Source organism: Staurois parvus, unplaced genomic scaffold, assembly GCF_062004578.1.
Source record: "Staurois parvus isolate SC_StPar_1 unplaced genomic scaffold, SC_StPar_1.0 ptg000486l, whole genome shotgun sequence".
Taxonomy (NCBI): Eukaryota; Metazoa; Chordata; class Amphibia; order Anura; family Ranidae; genus Staurois; species Staurois parvus.
This window is the reverse complement of record NW_028318282.1, coordinates 2,892,853-2,915,629: the sequence shown is the minus strand read 5'-3', so window position 1 is coordinate 2,915,629 and position 22,777 is coordinate 2,892,853. Positions and strand designations below refer to the sequence as shown.

The window sequence follows — 22,777 nt, the reverse complement described above, 5'->3', positions numbered from 1 at the left end:
TGCACAAACACCAGACAGACCCTCCAGGATGTCCCATTATCTCAGGAAATCATAATCTAACAGAGACTATTAGCAAGTACATTAAACTACATTCTAAGCATGAAGGTAAAATACCTTCTGTTTGCAGCACCCCAGCCCCACCTAATACTTACCTGAGCCCCTTTGTGATCCAGCGATGTGCACAAGAGCCTCAGCTCTCCAGGGACTCTCCCTTCTTATTGGCTGAGACAGCAGTGGGAGTCATTGGCCAGAGCCAGTGAGCCAAAGAGGAGAGGTGGGGCTGAGCCACGACTCCATGTGGGAATGGACACACAGAGCTGCAGCTCAGGAGCACAGCTGCTTTGGGTACCCCCATAGAAAGCTGTTTGCTCTGGGGGCACCCAACAGGAAGGTGGGGCCAGGAGCACCGTAGGGGACCCAAGAAGAGGCAGATCGGGGCTGCTCTGTGCAAAACCACTGTACACAGCAGATAAGTATAACATGTTTGTTGTTAAAGTGATACTAAAGGCTTGTTTTAATAACATCAGCTTCTGAAGATATATGCCCCTTCATGACCAGGCCATTTTTTGCTATTCGTCGCTGCACAAAGTCAACTGATAATTGCGCAGTCATGCTGTACCCAAACAAAATGTTTGTCCTTTTTTTTTCAACAAACTGAGCTTTCTTTTGTTGGTATTTTATCGCCCCTGGATTTTTTTTTTGTGATTTAAATTAAAAAAAGCCAAAAATTTTGAAAAATATTTGTATTTTCTCATTTTTGTCATAAAATATATCCAATGAACTAAATGTTAGTGGGGCGTAGCCGGGATGTGATCTGGATCAGACGTGTACTGCTGGAGCTCCGATCATGTTGCTTATCTGACTAGTCTCAGCCTGACTTTTGACACCCTCCATGGGGATCCATAGCTCGGTGGACCTCTCCTGCATCACCAGACTCTGTAATGCCACCCGGGAAACCCTGCTCCTCCTGCGGTGGGCCGACTCCTTCCCGCCCATTTCCCTCATCGGTGGCCATCCATCTTGACCATGAGGTCTGCTCCCTTCACCATGTCAGCCAACACTCAGACTCAATTGGCGGCTGCGGACGAGACTTCCACTTCCAGGACTGACATCCTGGTTGTGATCACCACCTGTAAGGAGATGCTAACGGCTAAAATAGACTTCCTGGCAATGGACATCAGTCTTATCCGCCATGATCTGGAAGGCTTTTGGTCCCTTGTCTCGGAGGTGGAGGGTTGGGTTACTGTGGCAAGAGGACATGATCCATTCACACTCCCGCAAGCTGAGGGCCCTACAGATCCAGATAAAGGTGCTCCAAGGGCGAGCTAGTAATACTGAAAACCGGCTTAGATGAAATAACATCCACATTTTGGGCCTTCCAGAGCGGGCTGAAGGGGCTAAACCGGCTGAATTTGCCAAGCACCTGCTGACGACCCTCTTTGGCCTAACTAACATGCCACCCACCTTCGTAGTTTAACAGGCCCATGGGGTCCCACCAAAACCTTCTCAGCGGGGGGGACCCCCTCACCCGTTTCTTCTACACCTCCTTAATTATTGGGACCATGATAAAATCCATACTGCGGCCCGCACTGCACCTGACCTGCTCTATGAGAATGCCAAGCTGCTATTTTATCCATATTACTCTCAGGAGATCCAGCGACGCCACAAATCCTTCTCCTAAATCCACCGGCAACTTCGGGAAAAAGGCATCCGTTTCAGTCTTCTCTACCCCAGCAAGCTGAGTATCTCTGATGGGGACCGGGCCCGCTTCTTCGAGACACCTGAGGCTGCCGCCGACTGGTTGGATGCTCATTAGGTTCAGGACCGTACCTGCTGTTAACAATCTCTTTGGCTCCAAGAATATCAGCTAAGTGCCTTATCTCCCCTCCCTCCATTATCTCCTCCCATGTATGACGATGGGTGCTGGGAGACCGCTTGTTCTCCTATTGATGAAGACCTGCTCCATCGGTGTCACTGGGTCCCCCTTCCTACCACAGTTTTTTTTTTCTCATGTTGAACATATCCATTATCCTGATCCATCTTGGAGCTCCAGTCCACGTCTAACCAGGCTTTACAGCTCTTCAATGGTTGCTGTCCGCCCCCTTTTTTTTTTTTTTTTGTTTCCTGGCACATTCACACCTGGGTGTCCCGTTGATCTCTCCCCCCACTCCCCCCACCTCACAATGTTTCCCTGAAGTGGGAAACTTCTTTTGTTACTGAGACATTTGGACATAGTATTGCACTACTGCCTGCACTTGTTATTGTTCAGGGTAAAAACCCCATCTGCCCTTTCCCACTTTTAAGGGAGGATGCAGATAGAGGGTAGGGTATGCACCTCAGTGCCTGCTGGCTACTTGTTTTATGTTTTAATTGTTTTGGTTGTCCCTGGCCACGGTGGGGATTGCTGCTTCGGAGATGCCCTTTCCGGTTCTATAGTCTCCTGCAAATTTTTCTAATCTACTGTGTACATGATGGCCACTTCTAACGAGGCTTCCTTCACGGTCCTCTTGTGGTATGTCCGCAGTTTAAATTACAAATTCAAATGGGCTCTTCTCTTTCAATCATTCGGATCGTTAGTACACAGCTTTCAAGAGCCGATCACGACAATTTGTGCGATAATATCCGAAGATTGTGCAATTTTCGATTAATCATTACAGCAGTCATTTAAAAATACAATACAAATACATGACATCACTTGCAAAATTCTTTTCTTCCGTATGAGAATTTTTGTATCTTTAGTAACCTTTTCAATGTGAGACTAGCAGGCAAAAAAAAAAGACGATTGTTCATCCAATATTCTCATCGTGTGTACGAGGCTTAAGGCTGGCCATACACATGTAGATTTTCGGCTGAGAATATTTGTTTCATGAATATTAATTTTATTTTCTAATTGTTAAGCTGGCCATACAGGTATATATTTTCATTTGAGAATTTTCGTTTCAAGAATATTCGTTTGATTTTCTAATCGTTAGTACTGTTGTTTTCAAATTCAAGTTTAATGTGGAGTTCCAGTGCAAATAAATTTGTTTTCGATTTTCTTTTCAAATTTGTTTTCGAATCGAATTTCGGCCAAATTTCGTATCATTATTTTGGATTAGTTTAAATTAGTTATTTTTATAATTTGGAATTCTGATATATCCGAATCTCTGAATAACAAAAAAATGTGTCCGACGTGATTCGGAACGAAACAAACCGCACATTTCTACTGGTAAGAGCTGAATTTGTGTGGGCGGTAGTGTGTGTAGAAATTGCTTTAGTCCACAATCAATTGATACAAATCTTCTGTGAAAAACAGCAGAGGGGCTAAACGCTAGTGTTGGCAGCAAACAGGGCTAATCCTGCTAACACTGTGTTTGTTTTTGTGGACACTATACTAAGGAGGCACTAGTATAGTTCTGTTTGTGATCAATATATTGATATTGTTTGGGTACAATGTTGTATGACCGCGCAATTGTCATTCAAAGTGTGAGAGCGCTGAAACCTGAAAAATGGCCTGGGCAGGAAGGGGGAAAATTGCCCGGTATGGAATTTGTTAATAGTTGTTTACCCAGGAATATACAGTACATGGACTATGCGTATCTGCTCAGTAGAATTACATTACGAAAAAAACAAAACAAAAGAGGCTCTGCCAGTTAGTCCTGTCACATAAAACTGCTTATGTCGTCCAACCAATTATTGTACATCTGGAATAAGAAATAACCAGACACTGAGGACATTGAACCTGTATGGGAATAATCTGGAGGGTCCTCATTTCAGTGATCTGATGGAAGCTCTGACAACAAGCCGGATAGAGAAATTAGAGTGAGTATAACAGGACCGACTGAGACAATAATATTCTGGGACAGTTTTATATCCAAATCACATAAATAATATATAAATAGGATAATGTCATCAAAATCTATCTTTATGCTCTATAATCATCCAATCCCAGACTATTATGTCCAAACTATATATATTTGATCTCATGTTTCCTTCAGACAGTTTTCTAAAGCTGGCTATAAAAATAAAAAAATATATACTGTATATTTGCATAAAAACTTTGAAAAACCTTGTGCAAGCTCTAATAGTGAAAAACAGCCAACCAGCAAGAAGTCCAAATAGTAAACTACGTAAGACTGCAGCACTAGTAAACAATATGAAAATATAACAACAAAAGTTAGACTTCACACACACGTCCTTCAAAGTGTATACCATATTTTTCACTTCATAAGACATACCTAGGTTTTAGAGGAGGAAAACAAGAAAAAAAATATTCTGAACCAATGGACTGCAGACATAGTACAGGAGATGACCAGAGACTGTGGCCGTACTACAGGAGATGACCAGAGACTGCGGACACAGTACAGGAGATGACCAGAGACTGCAGACATGCGGACGTACTACAGGAGATGACCATAGATTGCAGACATAGTACAGGAGATGACCAGAGACTGTGGCCGTACTACAGGAGATGACCAGAGACTGTGGCTGTACTAGAGGAGATGACCAGAGACTGCGGACACAGTACAGGAGATGACCAGAGACTGCGGACACAGTACAGGAAATGACCAGAGACTGCGGACACAGTACAGGAGATGACCAGAGACTGTGGCCGTACTACAGGAGTTGACCAGAGACTGCGGCCGTACTACAGGAAATGACCAGAGACTGCGTGTCAGGAATGGACTTGCCAGTGGTGGTGGGACTCACCTGCCTTGTGGGCTGCAGTACCAGGGCTGGCCAGCGGGTGCTCTCAGCAACCAGAGGCTCACTCCTGCAATGAGTCATCACCTGAGGCTGATTACAGCAGGTGTATTTAAGGAATGGCCAGGCCTGTGATCAGGGCCTTGGTGTATGTTTCCCATGAGCCCCTGTACCTGCATCCTGTCTGCTTCCTGCCTGATCCTGATTCTGCTTTAATCCTGACTCTGCATGAACTCTGCCTGTCCTGACCTCGGCTATTCCTGACTACGCTTCCGCCTGCTCCTTGTACCTTGCCTGCCTGTTTGCTACCGACCCGGCCTGCCCGACTACGTTTAGTATTGTTCTTATAGTTATCTGTTGGAGGTTTGGTTGCACTGTGTTTATGTATTGTTTAGTCTTTAATAAATTGTATTGTTTATACTGTACCTGGAGCCTGTGTTTCCCTGTGTCAGTCCACACATTTCTGCTCATACCCGGATCCCTAACACTGCGGACATAGTACAGAGGATGACCAGAAACTGCAGACCTTGGGGGGGGTACCCGAATTTGACTGGTACCCGCTCCCACTTCCGCTGTGATCGCCACACTAAAGATGATGAGGTGATGACACCGCTGGACTGAGGAGCAAGTAGGACCGAGGAGCAGGTTCTGCTGCACAGAAGAGCCGAGTGGCCGGCCCGGTATTCTAACACAGTGGCAATAGGGGGAATATCGGGCCGGCCGCTCCATATTCATTCCATAAGACGCACAGACATTTCCCCCCATTTTTTGGGGAAAAAAGCGCATCTTATGGAGCAAAAAATACAGTGTATAACAATGGTAATAAGACTATTTCACTGGTAGGTAATAAAAATGTATAAACCGCATATACTGTATAAAAAAATAGCAATAGTACTGAAACTTCAACAAAAAATGTCAAGATAATCAGCAGTAATAATGAAAATTCTTCCACACCATAAAATCAAATCCTCCATTATGAGGTTCAAAGGAAATCCTAAAGCACAATTGTGTCTTTTTGCTTCAATAAAGTTTCTAGACCATGAATGAGACTTCTGTGAGTGTCAAAGTGAACCACCACCAACAGAACCCAAGGCTGACCAGAAGGTTGAATCTCAATGGTTAGAAATCAGTCTAAGCACATATGTCACACTCTTTATACAGGACTAACAAATGAATCACACCACCTCATCCGCTTTGTTCACAAGACATTTCATCACCACACGCTGATCCATGCACTCACTAACACTGTTGTCTGTCATCTTAATTAACGGTCTCTGGACTGGCCCGCGACATGTGCACCACCTATCAGTAATTGTAACACCACTGCATGTAGTACCACCACACTAGCATCCCTTTTTACGCCTGTAAAATTTAAAGTCCCGGTTTAACTTGAATGCCCCTCGTAGTAATATAGATGTGATTGTAGGTGATCATACATGGGGGAATCTGATCTTATTGCAATGAGCAATCAGAACCTCATATGAACTTCCTGTCACCTGACATGACCATCTGCTACTCAGTGTCGGGGATCTGCCCATAACTTCCTATGAGTGCACAGCTCTTGTCAGCAGAGATAAATAGAATATCGGATACAAATCAATCCGTCTAATCAATAGGAATGCTGATTCTGGCCTCACATTGCCTGCTGATATGATTCTTGCTTCATACACAAGAAGATTATAGCACAACACAAGTCATTTCAGTGGTGTTCTGTGGTCATGCTGTGTATGGAGATATCACCGTCTCTATACATGGATAACACTATTGGGGTGTCTACTCCATTATAACATTTTTCTTATAAAATTCCATTTACTGGAGTTTATAAAGTGATCTAATATAAATAATTCCAATAAAGAGAAATGAGTTCCATAGAGAATAGTTACATTCATTCTTGGAGGAGAAATTCATTTTAGCATTCTTCTCTTCTTTTACAGTTTGTCTGGTATTCGCCTGAGAAGAGAATACAGAGAGAGAAATTAGTTCCATTCATGTAGCGCAGGGGTCTCCAAACTTTTCAAACAAAGGGTCAGTCTACTGTCCTGACTTTAGGAGTGCCGGATTGTGGTCAGTAGGGGTAAAAATGTCTTGGGCCCAGCATCAGTGAAAATAAACATAGCCTCAGGGTTGGTGGTCAGTAGGAGGAAGAGTAGTGCTCCATAGTTTGTATCAGTGGGAGGAATAGTGCCCCAAGAGCCGGATAAAGGCTAACAAAGAGCCGCATCTGACCCTTGGGCTGCAGTTTGGAGACCCCTGTCCTAAGTCATTGTTTATTAGCTTCAGTATATTTGGTTAATATGTTGTCTTCTTGTGGTCATTTTGGTTTTGGCACCATCCTTTTCTGTATTCCCTCCCTAAATAAATATGGCTGCTCGTCTCACATGTTAATCTACTTGCAACCGGAACACATTACCATGTTTTGACCTGCAAATACTGTCTTTTCATTCATCTGCTACATCTTGTTGTCTGTACCTTCTGCATTGTAATAAAGATCCGTGAATGAGAAAAAATGGTGTTTGGTGGGTTCAGCTATCTGATAAAGACTGTACACGGTGATTGTATCTGCTTATAGAGGCCAGGCATAGAGGTCCCAGCAAGGGATAAATCACTAATACAACAGTTGGATTCATATTCTATATTATTTGTGGTTTAGATATACAGTAAACTGTCCCAGAATATTATTGTCTAAGTCAGTCCTGTTATACTCACTGTATTTCCTCTATTCTGCTGATCAGAGCTGCCATCAGATCACTAAAATGAGGACCCTCCAGCTTATTCCAGGACAGGTTCAGTGTCTGGCTATTTATTATTCCAGATGCCAGATGGGGGCAGGAACTGTCTGTCAGGTGAGTATAAACCAATCTGTAGAAGAGAAGACTGTTACCAGAAGAAAATGAATTTCTTCCCCAGGAATGAATGCAACTATTCTTTACATCAGTGGTCTCCAACCTGCGGCCCGAGGGCCATATGTGGCCCTTTACTTGCCTTTATCAGGCCCCTGGGGCACTATTCCACCCACTGATACAAGGCACTATTCCTTCTAATGACACCAATAATGGGGTATAATTACTGGTACTGATACCAACAATAGGACACTATTCCTACCAATGATGGGGCACTATTCCTACAACTGGCACCAATGAAGGGGCACTATTCCTACAACTGAAACCAAAGATGGGGCACTATTGGTACCACTGACACCAATGTTATGTAACTTTTTGTACCACTGACACCAAAGATGGGGCAATATTCCTACCACTGACACCTATGGTATGGAACTATTCTTCCCACCGCCACAAATGATGGGGCACTATTCCTTTCACTGATACCAACAATGGGGCACTAACCCTTTCCCTGATCCCAATGATGGGGCACTATTTTTTCCCCTACTACCAACAGTGGATTAATATTCCTCCCATCAATACCAATGATGAGGCATTGTTTATTCCCATTGATGTCGGGCATTTTCTACTCACACTGGTCACAGTCCAGTCCCCTCAAAGTCTGAAGGACAGCAAACCGGCCCTTTGTTCAAAAAGTTTGTAAACCCCTTGTCAGGGCTCCCAGGTATGACCAGAGGTGTGTGACTGATGCAGGGAAACGCAGACTTCAGATATGTGATAAACAATACAATTTATTAACACTAACAATACAAACATAAACGCAGTGCAATACTAAAACATAACACAGTGCAAACAAACCAAACCAACCACCCACAGATAACAGTATATACAAGCAAGCGTCGTCAGGCAGGCCGGGTCAATATCAATAGGGCAGGTAGGTACAGGGGGAGCAAGCAGAGAATGGTCGGGGTCACAGGCCAGGTTCAGCAGGTAGCAAGCAGCGTAGTACAGAGGGTCAAGCAGAGAGATGGTCAGGGTCACAAGCCAGGGATCAGGACAGGTAGCAGAGAATCAGACAGGAACAGAGAGCAGGAACAGGATACAGGGCCAAGAGAAACACAACACCAAGGCAGAGTCTGTGGGTCTGGCCATCCCTTAAATACCCCAGCATCATCAGTTCCAGGTGTTTAGCTGGCTGAAAGGTTGAGTCTCTGATTGCTGGGAGCACCCGCTGGCCAGCCCTGGTACTGCAGATCAAAAGGCAGGTGAGTCCCACCATTGCTGGCCAGTCCATTCCTAACACCCCTGGTCCAATAGAAAGTATCGAAAACCAGAGTCTAACAAAGTTACTTTCGTTACTACATTTTCTAAAGAATATAAACAGGTAGTAAATATCATCAAGAAGAACCTTCCTGAATGTAGAGCCAGACCTGCTTCCAGTGCTAGAACGGGGTTGCAGATTTTCCTGCCATAGAGCACCTACTTTGGGCTCATTACGTTCCCCTAGTCTTTTTACCTCGAAGAACACTACATTTACCTGGTTGTCCTGCACAGGTTCATATGCATGCGGGTATAAAACTTGTAAATATTGCCGATTGAACCTGTGCATGAAAATCCTTTGATTCTTTAACCCCAGGAGAAAGCTTTAAAATCTTACACTGTGTTAATTGTGGTACCACATTTGTGGTTTACCATATCTATTGTACGAGTTGTCGTTTACATTATGTAGGCTGTACAATATGTCCTTTGAGAACACGTTTTGTAGAACACTTATGCGATTCAAGTCATTTTTGAGCAAAACAGATCTCCAGCGTATCTAGACTTTTTAGGTATTTTCATGCTGGAGACACCACTTTTTTTTTTTTTGCAGCATTGATAGTGACGGTTCTCCCTCGAGGTGGCAATAAGCATTGCATGTTATTACAAAAGGAGGCACGATGGATACACAGGTTACAAACTAGATCGCCTCATGGGTTAAATCTTAGATGGGATTTGGATATGCACCTGGGCTGAGATAGTTTGCCCTCTGTACCACTTTTCCTCTTTTTATTGCCACTTTTTCTAATGAGAGTTTTTTTGGTGTCTACTATATGTAAGATTTGTATTTATGTTTGCATTTATGGTTTCTATTTTTATCATTGTTTTGCTTTATGTATTTCTTCACTGTGTTGGGTACGGAGGTCTAATTGATCATGCACAACATCAGCTAGTATTGATCATCTTCCCTTTTCATTAGATGAGACAGATGATGTCTATCTTTAACCCCTTCTCTACCAGGCACTTTTACCCCCTTCCTGTACAGGCCAATTTTTAGCTTTCAGCGCTCTCACACTTCAAATGACAATTGCGTGCTTATGCAACATCGTACCCATATGAAATTTTTATAAATTTTTTCACACAAATAGAGCTTTCTATTGGTGGTATTTTATCACCAATGCGTGTTTTTTTTTTTGCACTATAAACAAAAAAAGAGCAAAGAATTTGAAAAAAAAATGTTTTCTTTGTTTCTCTTATAAAATTTAGCAAACAGGTATTTTTCTCCTTCACTAATGTGCGTTTATAAGGCTTCACTGATAGGCAGCACTGATGGGCACAGATAGGCTGCACTGTTGAGGTGGCACTGGCAGGCATTGATGAGGAGGCACTGATGATACTGCACTGATAGGTGGCACTGATGGGCACTGACAGGCAGCACTGACTTACAGCACTGACTTGTGGCACTGCCGGGCATGGATGGGTGGCACTGCTGGTCACTGGTGGGTGGCACTGCTGGTCACTGGTGGGGGGCACTGATGGACACTGATGATCAGTGCAGATGTCCTCTGTGACATTTGCTGATTATTGGCAGTACTTTCCTCACGTCGATAACCGGCAACTTGGTGATTGGCCTTTTACTTCATCATGTGATCAGCTGTGTCCGTAGGACACAGCGATCATGGACAGCGCAGGGTGCATGCCGCTGGGGGTGCACGGGAGGGCACATTTTGGGAGGTCGTCATATGACACCCTCCCAGAACTGGACAACCGCACTGTAGCCGTCTTTTGGCTGTAGTGCGGTTATGAATTGGTTAATGATTGGCCCTTAGCTGAGAGAGAGACCACTATATAATGGCATTCTGCACTACAAGTAACCAACTATGAGTAAGGTCTTGTTTGACTGAAACGCGTTAGTGTTGCTTCTCTTCTGGAACATTTTATACTCTACATTCCAAATTAAGTTTCTACAGTTTATTTCCACCTTATTGCCAACCCTACGTGATTGACACCACCAAAAGTAAGCTCTATTTGTGTGGAAAAAAGGACATTAATTTCATTTGAGTGCAGCATTGCATGACCGCACAATTGTCAGTAACGCAGCGCCGTATCGCAAAAAATGGCCTGGTCAGGAAGGTGAGTAAATCTTCTGGAGGGCAAGTGGTTAAGATAACACTGCAGAGTACATGCAGTGCACAAGAAAAGACTGGATTTCTTGCAGGATCAACAGGTATTTTTGCATTTATAGAACGGATATAAGAAAATGCTTGCAATGGTATATGTAACAGGACACAATGGGTTCATAAACACTAATGTTTCCATTTATAATGTCACATTTGCATAAATCATACTGTAATTGTTTAGTAAGCTAAGAAGAGCAGTATGTTTTCAGCAATGTACATCGTATAGATGTAAGTGGACAGGAAGAGGGTTTTGTGGGAACTAAGTATTAATGCAACTGCATAGCTCAGAAATCAGTATACCACTATCACCACCACTAGCAAGAAAACATGCTTTTTCATTTGCTCTTATTCTTTGAAGGTAAGAAACTTCTATTTCTCAGAACAGAGTTTTTGGGTACATTAAAATTAGTTAATTATAACGAAAACATAACAGAATAATGATTAATTAACATTAACATAAAAACCAAATCTTGGAAGTTTGATCTCTAGTTGAAATTGTGATTTAGTTTCTGTTGTTCAGCTGTGTATGTGAATCTTTTTTTATACTTTTTTCATGAAAATATTGGAATACTTAAAGATTTGAAAATAGTCGTTTATCTTTCACACAAATGGTGCATATTTAGTAATTTGAATACATATTCACATTTATCAGTCATGTCTAATGAACATTACTGGGGCCAAAACAATGCATATTAAACAAATCAATTATCAACAAATTCATAGTAAATAAAAACAGAATCTGGGTTACAGAAGTAAAATTAAACTGTAATTCTATAAGGCCTTGTTTATGTGAACAGTGCACAATTTTTATGGAACTTGTTCAATATCCACTATCCCTCCAGATGATTTACCCCCCTTACTGACCAGGCCATTTTTTGCGATATGGTGCTGCGTTACTTTAACTGACAACTGCGCGGTCATGCAACACTGCACCCAAATTAAATTTATGTCGCTTTTTTACCCCCCACAAATGGAGCTTTCTTTTCGTGGTATTTGATCTCCTCTGCGTTTATTTTTTGTGCTATAAACAAAAAAAGACCGACAATTTTGAGACAAAAACATTAATGTTATTAAACATTTAAAAATTTAAAATCACATTTTGTCATGCATTTAAGCAAAAATGTGTTCTGCTACATGTCTGCTAAAAAAAATCCCAATACGTGTAAATTAATGGATTCATGAAAGACAGAAATTGTCAGACAAATCTGATTTCTTTTTATGAGGAGGTGAGCAAAACCTTGGACAGAGGGGTAGCAGTGGACGTGGTATACTTGGATTTTGCAAAAGCGTTTGACACCATTCCCCACACACAGCTAATGTGTAAGGTAAAGTCTACGGGCTTGGAAAAATCTGTATGTAAATGGATAGAAAACTGGCTTAAAGATCATATTCAGAGAGTAGTGGTTAATGATTCATACTCTGAATGGTCTAGGGTTGTCAGTGGTGTACCCCAAGGTTCAGTGTTGGGACCCTTACTTTTTAATATATTTATAAACGATATAGGGTCTGAGATTATAAATTCCATTTCAGTCTTTGCAGATGATACCAAGCTGTCCTTACAGGATGTCTCCAACTTACAAGCCGAACTCAATGCACTGTGTGATTGGGCAACTAAGTGGAAAATGAGGTTTAATGTTGACAAATGTAAGGTGATGCACTTGGGGGGCTAAAAATATGCATGCATCATACATACTAGGAGGGGAACACCTGGGGGAATCAATGGTGAAGGATCTGGGAGTTCTCTCTTGAGAAGAGGAGATTAAGGGGGGATATGATCTCCATGTATAAATACATCAGTGGTTCATATAGTGAACTCGGTGTAGAGCTATTCACCCTGAGGTCATCAAAAAGGACAAGGGGGCACTCTTTACGTCTGGAGGAAAAGAAATGTAATCTCCAAATATGGAAAGGTTTCTTCACAGTGAGAGCTGTGTAAAATGTGGAATAGACTCCTTCTAGAGTTGGTTCTGGCCAGCTCAGTGGATTGCTTTAAAAAAAGTCCTGGATTCTTTCCTAGATACACAGAATATAACTGGATACTAACATTTATAGGTACAGTTGATCCAGGGAATATCCGATTGCCCCTCGAGGGATCAGGACGGAATTTTTCCCCCTGCAGGAACAAATTGAGTCATGCTTTGCTGGATTTTTTGCCTTCCTCTGGATCAGCTGTGGGTGTAGGATTATAACTTTTTTTTTTTTTTTTTATGGTTGAACTGGATGGAATTTTGTCTTTTTTTCAGCCAGACTAACTATGTAACTATGTAATTGGTTTACGTGAAAGTTATAGCATCTACAAATAGTGGTGTATATACTGGAATTTTTTCTTTAATACCAGTAATGGCGGCAATCAGCACCTTATAGTGGGACTGAGGCAGGCTACACGTTATAATAGGTCAGATAAAACATTTTCCCTTTTACTGGGGCCACCACAATCCTCCTGGATATATATATATATTGCATAACATTTATGGAACTGGTATATTTTGGCCATGCCTAGTCATGATTAGGCTGGGTGGATGCTATAAAAGCAGCTCTCATGCACAGATTCAACTCATATTATCAGTTTCCGTGCAATTATTTCAAGGTATGGAATTGACTATGTACATGTAATTTACACCACAAGTAAGCCACTTACTGACTTGCTTTAGGACAATTAGCGACAGAAGAATTATCTCGCCAATAACACTAACGCCTGCTACATTTGTGGCGAGTACATGTCGCTGCCAGAGCCGTTTTTGCTTTTTTTTTTGGCACGTATGTTTTTTTTAAAAAAACACTTTAGGCTTGAAGATTACACAAAACCCCCAAACATTATATATTTTCTGAAAGCAGACACCCTAGAGAATAAAATAGTTATAGTTTCAATTTTTAATGTAACATGATATTACCACAAAGGTCTAGGAAATGCAAATTTTACATAGAAAACACACTAAAGTGAATTTGTAGGACAAACAAACGCAATGAATTACCCAAATGTTTGGTACAATATAAAATATGAGGTTGTGCCAGATAAATACATATTTAACATGCCAAAATTAAAATTTTGTGTGTAATGGTGACAAACTTCATTACCCTGTTTTCTATAGGCGATGCTTCAAAAGCCTCTACAGGTCATCAGTTTAGCATTATGGAGGTGGTCTTGTGCAAGAATTATTGCTGTCAATAATGGGGGGGCTCAAATTTTTTTTGGGGGGGATGTTATGTGCTTGGGTGTAACTTTATTTTTTTGCAGAAAAAAAATTTACTTTTTTATCACATAGGGTACACAAAGTCCCCTATGTGATGATTTTTATGTGACAGGTTTTCTTTAAGACATGCGGGGTCTAAAAGACCCTGCATGTCTCCTATAGAAATGTTGCAATGCAAATTGCATTGCGATACATCTCTCCCAGGCTGTAGTCTGCAGGTGGGCCAGTGAAGCCTAGATACATGGCGGGAGAGCGCACGTGGGGGGCTGCGGAAGCAATCGGGTGGCAGCGCAGCTTGCTTCCAACTGACAGGCAGGAGTCTGCTAGTCAGTATTATACACAATCCTGGTGGCTGCAGCCACTAGATTTTGCATTAAAACCCCCTTCTGTTAAGTCTGTACAATGTACAGATTCGGCAGCGACAGGGTAAAAAGTGAATCTTCAGCCTCCACTCCTCAACTTTTTTTTTTTAACCCCTACTTACAGGGGATTGTCTTCTGCACAATTTAGATATTCATCCACCCAGCGAATACAGCGTTGCCTTACTGAGATCTTCTCTTGTGCCTCAGCTCAACCCTTGCCGCCATGTTTTGCTGTCAGTAGGTGCAAGACTTTCCATGTTGGGCTGGTGGGCCTATCGATGAAGCACTGCTAGGCCCACCGCCTCTTCCTCTGCTGAATGGAGAGACCATGTCTCCTGGGATTTGTGATGTGCATATACCAAGAGGCAAAGGAATCTAAGCGCACATCATTCGCTTAGGTAAATGATGTGCACAAGGTGGCTGCCCAAACACTTTCTTAGAAAAAAAAAAAGAAGAAAGAGCAGAAACCTTGCTTTGGTTATAAGATTGGTGCTCAAGGCAAGCCTGGGCTCCTCACATTTGTTGTGCAAGATGTACTGTCAATAACAGAGCTTGGAAGTCAATACCCTTTGCCCTCCTGATGATATGGCAAGAACAAAATGATCATATAATAGACTGTTACTTCTGTTAGGCCGTTGTTTTTCTCTGCTAAAAATAAGAAATCCGTTGAATACCCCAATTTACCTTCAGCCATGAGACCAGTACCACATAACAATCTGTCTGTATCAAAGCCACCAGAGAAACTGAGCTTGTAATGGGGTCCAATTACTAAGATGTTTGAGGTTTTTTTTATTTTTATTTCACCTCAGGATAATTTTCTTTTAAGACTGTCAATTGATAGACAAAATTAAATCACGTAGAGGTGGAATCTGTATTTATTTCACACTTTAACCTCAAAGCTGTCCTTAAAATGTTAACTAACCCTAAGGTACACCTTGCTAGTACCAGGTTGGACCCTCTTTTGCCTTCAGGACTGCCTTAATTCTTTGTAGCATAGATTCAAAAAGGAGTTAGAAACATTCCTCAAAGATTTTGGTCCATATTGACATGAGTTACTGTTGCCTTTCTAACATCTGGAACCAGTCTGCCCATTCTTCTCTGAACTCTGACATCAACAAGGCATTTTCTTCCACACAAATGCTTCTCACAAGATATTTTCTCTTGTTCGGACCATTCTCTGTAAAACCTAGAGATGGTTGTGTGTGAAAATCCTAGTAGATCATCAGTTTTTGAAATTCTCTGAACATGGCACGGTTATTGGTGCTGGTCAAAGTCACTTAAATTCCCTTACCAATTCTGATGCTTGGTTTTAACTTCAGGAAGTCGTCTTCACCATATCTAGATGCCTAAATGCATTGAGTTGCTGCCATGTGATTTGGCTAATTAGCAATTTCTGTTACCTAGCGATTGAACAGGTGTACCTATTAAAGTAGCCAGTGAGTGTATATATACTGTAATAGGGTAAATGTCATGCTAAATTCTGAATCATCTTCTTTTCCAGTTGTTGTCTCCCAGATGGTTCTGTATCATCCTCAGAACATTGTGCTGGCTTATGTTGGTGCCACCGCAGGGATCAGCTGTGTGTCCAATGCAACAGTAGAAGATGGAGCATTAATGTCCTGGTACAAAAAGAGTTCCAGACCTGCAGAAAGTCCTGTACGGGTGAAGGCCTGTAGTATGGATAATGATGCACATAAATATGGATGTAAAAACTCTGCCTATAGGGTAGACCTGGAGATTTATAATGTACAAATGATTGATTCCGGGCTTTATTTCTGTGCATTCCATTTTGTGAATCAGCTAAGATTTAGTAATGGGACAGAACTATTTGTAAGAGGTAAGACTTTAGTTTTTTTTTTCGCCTTTTAAAAAAAAAATGTTTATTTCCGTTTATATACTACGGTATTTCACAGTATCGTTTCAGCCACTGGGTTTGGTTGTTATTAGGACTAATAGCTGACACATTTGATTACCGTATCTTTAAGTAAGTCTAAATGTTACCTGGATGGCATTTAGTTTGCTAAAGCACTTGTGCTGATTTACTAAAGGCAAATAGACTGTTCACTTTGAAAGGGAATTTTCCCCAGGGCTTAAAAATGAGAAGCCCTGCTGACTTCCTTCATCCAGTCATGTGCACGCAAAAATTCTGTTTATTTTCCTTGTATGTGATTAGGTCTTTGCAAAGTGAAATTTTACCACATTCACTAAGCTCTGGGGAAAATTCCCTTGCAAAGTGCAACTTCTCTTGCAATGTGAACAGCCTGTTTGGCTTTAGTAAATAAACCTACTGTGTTTCATAAAGTTTCCACATTTTTTTATTTCATAAAACACTGTTTTTATTTTTTTTTTATCTCAGTGTTGCTTATCTACTCCACCCTTTTTCAGGCACTTCCTCTGTACATATACTGTACTCTCTCCAGGGTCAGCTGCACAACATTGCTCTGGACTGCCTTTCTAACACATACAACAAAGGACCATACCTTTGCAATATGTGTCAGAATGGCTGCTTGTAGTCCTTAGTAAGGGCTCATGTGGCAAGGTAACAGCACAGAAGCACCATTGGGGAACTGTTGTCACCCCATAGCAGGAATTGCGTGGACAAGGCTCGTGATAGCAGGATCAAATACTCTTTTAATAAAACCTGCAGACTAAAAAAAAAAAAAGAGTAAAGACTATTGTTCTGACATTATTAAAACTTTTGTGAGATTTTACCAATTTGGTTTAGATCTAATTCAATAAATAGTCATTGCCTTTTGTTTGGTCTTTACATAGAATTCCAGGAAAACCCTAACTAATCCTAAAAATGCTCCCTCACCTTCCTAACACTGATGCTGACTAACCTGTGTTAATATATATATATATATATATATATATATATATATATATATATATATATAATCTATTTTCAGCTCCCTCTGGTCAGGTCATGTGATCCCAGTGTTGGGTAGATGAAGCGTGGTATAGTGGCCAGTAAGCACAGAGTTCCGATTTGCCAAAAGCAGTGTATTGTAAATGGAGTTCAACAAGTACAAACAGGCCCAGTGGGGAGGCTCTCCTGTCTAGTGCCACTTACATCTGTACAGTAGAGATACAGCGGATTAAAGACCAAAGAATGCCAACAGCATCTGCCACAAGGAGTGTAATGTGGCCTGGTGGGTCCAACCCAAAGGGGAAGCCTCCTGAGAAGGTAAATGTGGTCCCTGCACTTAACATACTCTTCCGGAACCTTTCCCTATTGCTCAGCCCTGTCCCTACACTAGCCACTTGCATTAAGAGTGCCAAACCTAGGGGTCAAAGTCTTAAATAGATGTTGCCTTACCTCAGATGGCCACCAGGGTCACATAGGGCACAGGCACCCAACCCGGATCACTGGCCTGGTAGACTGCGGAAATGAGAGAGAAACCCAGTTCCTCTCAACTTTCATACCCGTCTGGATTGCCGCTGAGCACTGTCATCAGGATACAGGCTGCACCTACCTACCCAGATATCAGCCAGTGGCGGCTCCAGGGGACAGAAAAGAGCACTCAACAATGGCTAGGAATGCCTGAACGGTGACATCACCCTTATCTCTTCCCTTCAGTCAGCTGGCTGACACAGCAGAACCATATCATGTGACCAGAGCAGCCTGAAAATAGGTAATAGCATAGGTGTTAGGAGAAAGCACTTTTAAAAATAGGTGTATCCTGGAATGCTGTGTTAATGGGCTACAGGCTGTTATCACTGACAATGCTGCATGTTGTCTAGGGCTGAAAAAGATCCATATCTGACATCATTAGCATCAGACCAACCAATTTACATTTGTGCCTGCTGCACATTTTGAATTGATAAAATGTTATGTTACAATTTTCCTTAATTGCAACAATGGACATTTTGTATTATTGGAATATTGTACACAAAATGCATGCGCAGTTATTTTTTTCTACCTGTTATCACTGGAATCCGGAAAAATTGTAATTCCGGAACCTAATCTCACTGTGTCTATCTTCAGAAATAAACTGTCCAATATATTCCAGTATGGATTTGGTTTGTGTTTTATATTGATTAGACATCACATCCTTCATATGTTATTTATCTACAGACTATTCCACAATGAACAGTTCCATCCATCTCCTGACTTACCCCCAATCTCCTCTTCTAAATACTACCATGCAGATGGCTTGTGTTGTAAGTACTTCTCTTTACAAAGTTCCCATCACCTGGACTGTCTCTGGAACACATTACAAGGGCAGTGTGAACTCTGTGGAAGAACCTGGTGGCACCAGAGCTTTTCAGAACCATCTCTCACTACCCAGGGACACCTGGAACTATGGAGATCATGTGACCTGCAAAGTCTGGCTCAGTTCCCCACCTATTCAGATACATTGGACAATAATAGAAAGAGGTAACAATGTACACGTATGTGGTATACATTCCCAATTATATGTTCATTAAACTGAATATAATTCAGTCATTTAAATACATCAGCAAAATGCATGATTATGTTAAGGAGAAGTCCATGAATTGTATATGGATCGAGAATGGGAGGTAAACATAGTTTCTTCATTACTCTTATATCTGTGTTGTCCTTTCCAATATACAAACATTGCCAGAGGCTGAGGTACCGTTTTATCAGTTCTGACTTTTTCACTTTCTGCTTCCTGTATTTTAATTGCTTTAGTTAGAACAACAGAAGTCTTTGGGACCACCATTCAGAAAATAGAAGGAGCCAGAAGCATTGAACTAATGGAACGGCTGTGTTCAAGAGAGTTATACAACTGCTAAAACAGAAATACCAGTTGTGATTGGCTTGATAGTCCAGGACTGTCATTTTGATGCTGGTTGCACTACCTGGTAACTCACTGACCTGGAACAAGCACTGATCTAGCAAGTGAAATCTCCTGTATAGCATTTTAGATCAGTGTAGATGAGGATGAATGCCGGCCAAACCGAACCCCAGGAGTCAGAGAGGAACAGGATGTAGTGAGATGGCCTCAGCCATCACTCTGGTTACGCCCTGTGATGCATTTCGCCCAGAGGCTCTGTGACCAAGCACCTTATGGGCGGGGTGAAACGCATCACAGGGCATAGCCTGAGTGACATCTGAGGCCATCTCACTACATTCTGTTCCTCTCTGACTCCTGGGGTCTGGTTTGACCAGATGCTAATAAAAATAGTCACATGGGGCAGCTTTCAGCTAGACAAAGAGATAGTGAACAGCTTCCTCTCAGGGTACTGGGGGAACATGCACAATGGGAGTGACAACGCAGCAGCCAGAGGATCATCTTTGATAGTTTTGCCACAGGCAGGCCCGGACTGGGACAAAAAATAGGCCCGGGCATTTTGGACTGAGCAGCCCAAAGCCCAGGAACCCTTTCCTCGGAGCCTGGTGGCGTAACGCCAGGGCCTGGTCGCAAGAGGGTGGGAGGAGGAGGGGCAGCTTTCTCTCTCCTCCCATCTGTGGTGGGCGGAGACTGTTGGCACTGGGAATTGCATATGCTGACAGATCCCCGCAATGCTTTGGGGAATGAGGGGGTGGCCGCGGGGAGCCCAGGGCATTCAGCCTGCAGGAAATGGATAGGAGAGGCGGCCGGGTGGAACATAGAGAAACCAAGAAATGCACGATCCTCTATGTGCCTCTCAGCCGCTTCTCCTATCCAGGCAGCCCCGGCCCACCAGGCAAATGCCCGATATGCCCTATGGCCAGTCTGGACCTGGCCACAGGCAATCCCATGGCACTGGTATGATCCACCAAGTATTTATTTACTCTACCAATTCTAATTAAGAAAAGCTTCTACTATATGACTGTATGGTATAGATAATACTTTAGTCGCATAGACACTTAAAAGATTTTTGGGTTTAATGACACTAACCAAGACAAACAATGCAGTCTCACTGTGTAAATGAGTCTGCGGGAGGTATTGTTTATCACAGGTAGAGCTAGATCCACCATTTTATTTTAGCCCAGTTGAGTACACAGGCCCCACATAAAGTATTTGCTTTTCAAAGAAATGCAACTTTTTCTTCTTGTACAAGTTCAACAGCTATATTGTATGTACCTGAATGAAATATGAATTACAAAAAAAATAACAAAAGCCAAAAAGTACCAAAAAATTTTATTTGCATTGACATTATATGCTATGGACACTTTTGCACAATCCTATATAGTTATATTTTGTTTCACATATTTGGGATCATCCTGTAGAGAGGTGCAAAAAAGCCTTTACAACATCATGTGAAATTTACCTGGATCCTGTTCAATGTGGATGTCTCTTTCTTTCATTGGTTCTCACTAGTGATGGGCTGAATATCTCCCTGTTCAGTTCCCCGTCAAACATTCAGACCTGCTGAAAGTTCGACCTCGAACTTTGAACAGGGACAATTTACGGCATCTGAGTATACCGTAAGATACCGCTCAGTTACTAAAATACTGCATGAGTTATATTAATAAGCCAAGTGTATTTTAGTAGTGAAACATTCATTTATGTTTCAGTTGTCAGTGGGGTTCCCTGCTGACAGCTGAATGTCAAAAGAATTGTCAGCATTGCCTAAAAATCAAAAAACATAAAAAAAAAAAAGTGCCCCCATCCTGTACCATACCAGGCCACATGCCCTCAACATGGGGGGTGCTTTGGGGCAGGGGGGCCCCCCCAAAGCAACTTGTCCCCATGTTGATAAGGACAAGGGCCTCTTCACCACAACCCTGGCCAGTGGTTGTGAGGGTCTGCAGGTTGGGGGGCTTATTGGAATCTGGAAGCTCCCTTTAACCAGTTCCAAACTGTGCTATAGCTGAAAGACGGCTACAGACGCAGTTGTGTGGTTCTAGGATGACGTCCATGGACGTCATACCAGAACACGCCCTCTGTGCGCCCCCAGCGGCGCGCACCCGGCGCCACCAGTGATCGCTGTGTCTTACGGACACAGCTGATCACGGGATATGGTAAATGGCAAATCATGGCAGCCTTTTACCACGTGATCAGCTGTGTCCAATGACACAGCAGATCACCGCAAATGAAAAATTGCCGGTTATCGGCTTCACTTTCCTCATGCCGCCCCCCCATGTGAATGAGTATGGGATACATGGTACCGCTACCCATTCACAAAAGAAAAAGCTGTAGTGTAAAAAAAAAGACATGAGACCGTCTTTGACAAGTCCTTTATTAAAAATAAAAATTCAAAAAATGCCCCCCGAAATAGATCCGATGTCAATCACGATGCTTAACGCATCCCGAAAAAAAAAAATCTGCTCTGCCTTCGACGCTGGCTTCTGCCGTCTGACAGCTGCGTCGTGATGACAGTTCTTAAATAGGGTGGTGACGTCACAAGGGGTGGGATCGTCCCCACCCCTTGTTACATCATCATGCCCTGTGCAAGGCTTTGGCCAATCACAATGCATTGTCAGGGCAAAGTGAATTGTGGGGCTTGTACCGTTTGTGTGTTCATTGAACTAACATGCAGACCATCACTAGTTCTCACAGATTGACTCTTTCCTTCTATGTGCAAAAGAGATGAAGTGTCACCAGAAACAAGGTGCAAAAGCTCACATCAGAAAATCAATATTATCCAAATAGTGCCATGCAACAATAAAACAAAAAAATGTTTTTACCACTTATGCAATTTAAAAACCAACAATACTTAAACATAAAATTGCTCTTGTGTCTGGACACTGTGCAACACCTTTATTTACCTAGTACTAAATGTGTATGAAATTGTGACCAGTCCTTAATGAATTGAAATCAGAGAGTTTCACCACCAATACTCTATTGGTAACAGTTCCAGTAACTCCAATGGGATGAGAGAACAGACGCCACTCAAAACCAACCCCAGGAGTCAGACATATAGGGCATGTAGGATGCCCTCAGCCACTGCTCCAGCCACTCTCTCTAATACGTTTCATCCTGCTCAGCAGGGCTTGATCACAGAGGCAATTGCACACAGTGAATGTTCTCTATTTATAGCCAGTATTACTGTGTTGATCTCTGCAATTGGTCACAATGATCACATGGTACACATAGGGCCAATTAGAGTGTGTATGTACCATTTGATAGTTGTGGCCAATCACAGCTTATCAATAGTACACACTGAGTGAATGAATACTATTCATAAAAATTTTCACTGTTATGAGCAGTCATAGTGTGTGTAAAAGAAAAAAAAAAATGTTTTTTTTTTGTACATACTGTCACCCTGCTCACTGCCACATCAGTTAAATGATGACACAGTACTGTACTGGTGACAGTATGTAAAAAAATTTAAAAAACTGACAATGCCTCTTACTAAGTGCCTTGGAC

The 22,777-nt window shown here is 42.1% G+C and overlaps 1 protein-coding gene across 1 annotated transcript; it reads left to right on the top strand.

Moving 5' to 3' along the window:
- The first annotated feature begins 1,047 nt into the window (after positions 1–1,047).
- LOC149452291 (uncharacterized) lies at positions 1,048–20,840 on the top strand. The gene is made up of 4 exons (XM_089689559.1): positions 1,048–1,234; positions 16,015–16,350; positions 18,592–18,894; positions 20,695–20,840. Exons 1-4 carry the CDS (start codon positions 1,048–1,050, stop codon positions 20,838–20,840), a joined length of 972 nt encoding a protein of 323 aa, XP_089545685.1.
- The last annotated feature ends 1,937 nt before the right edge of the window (positions 20,841–22,777 follow it).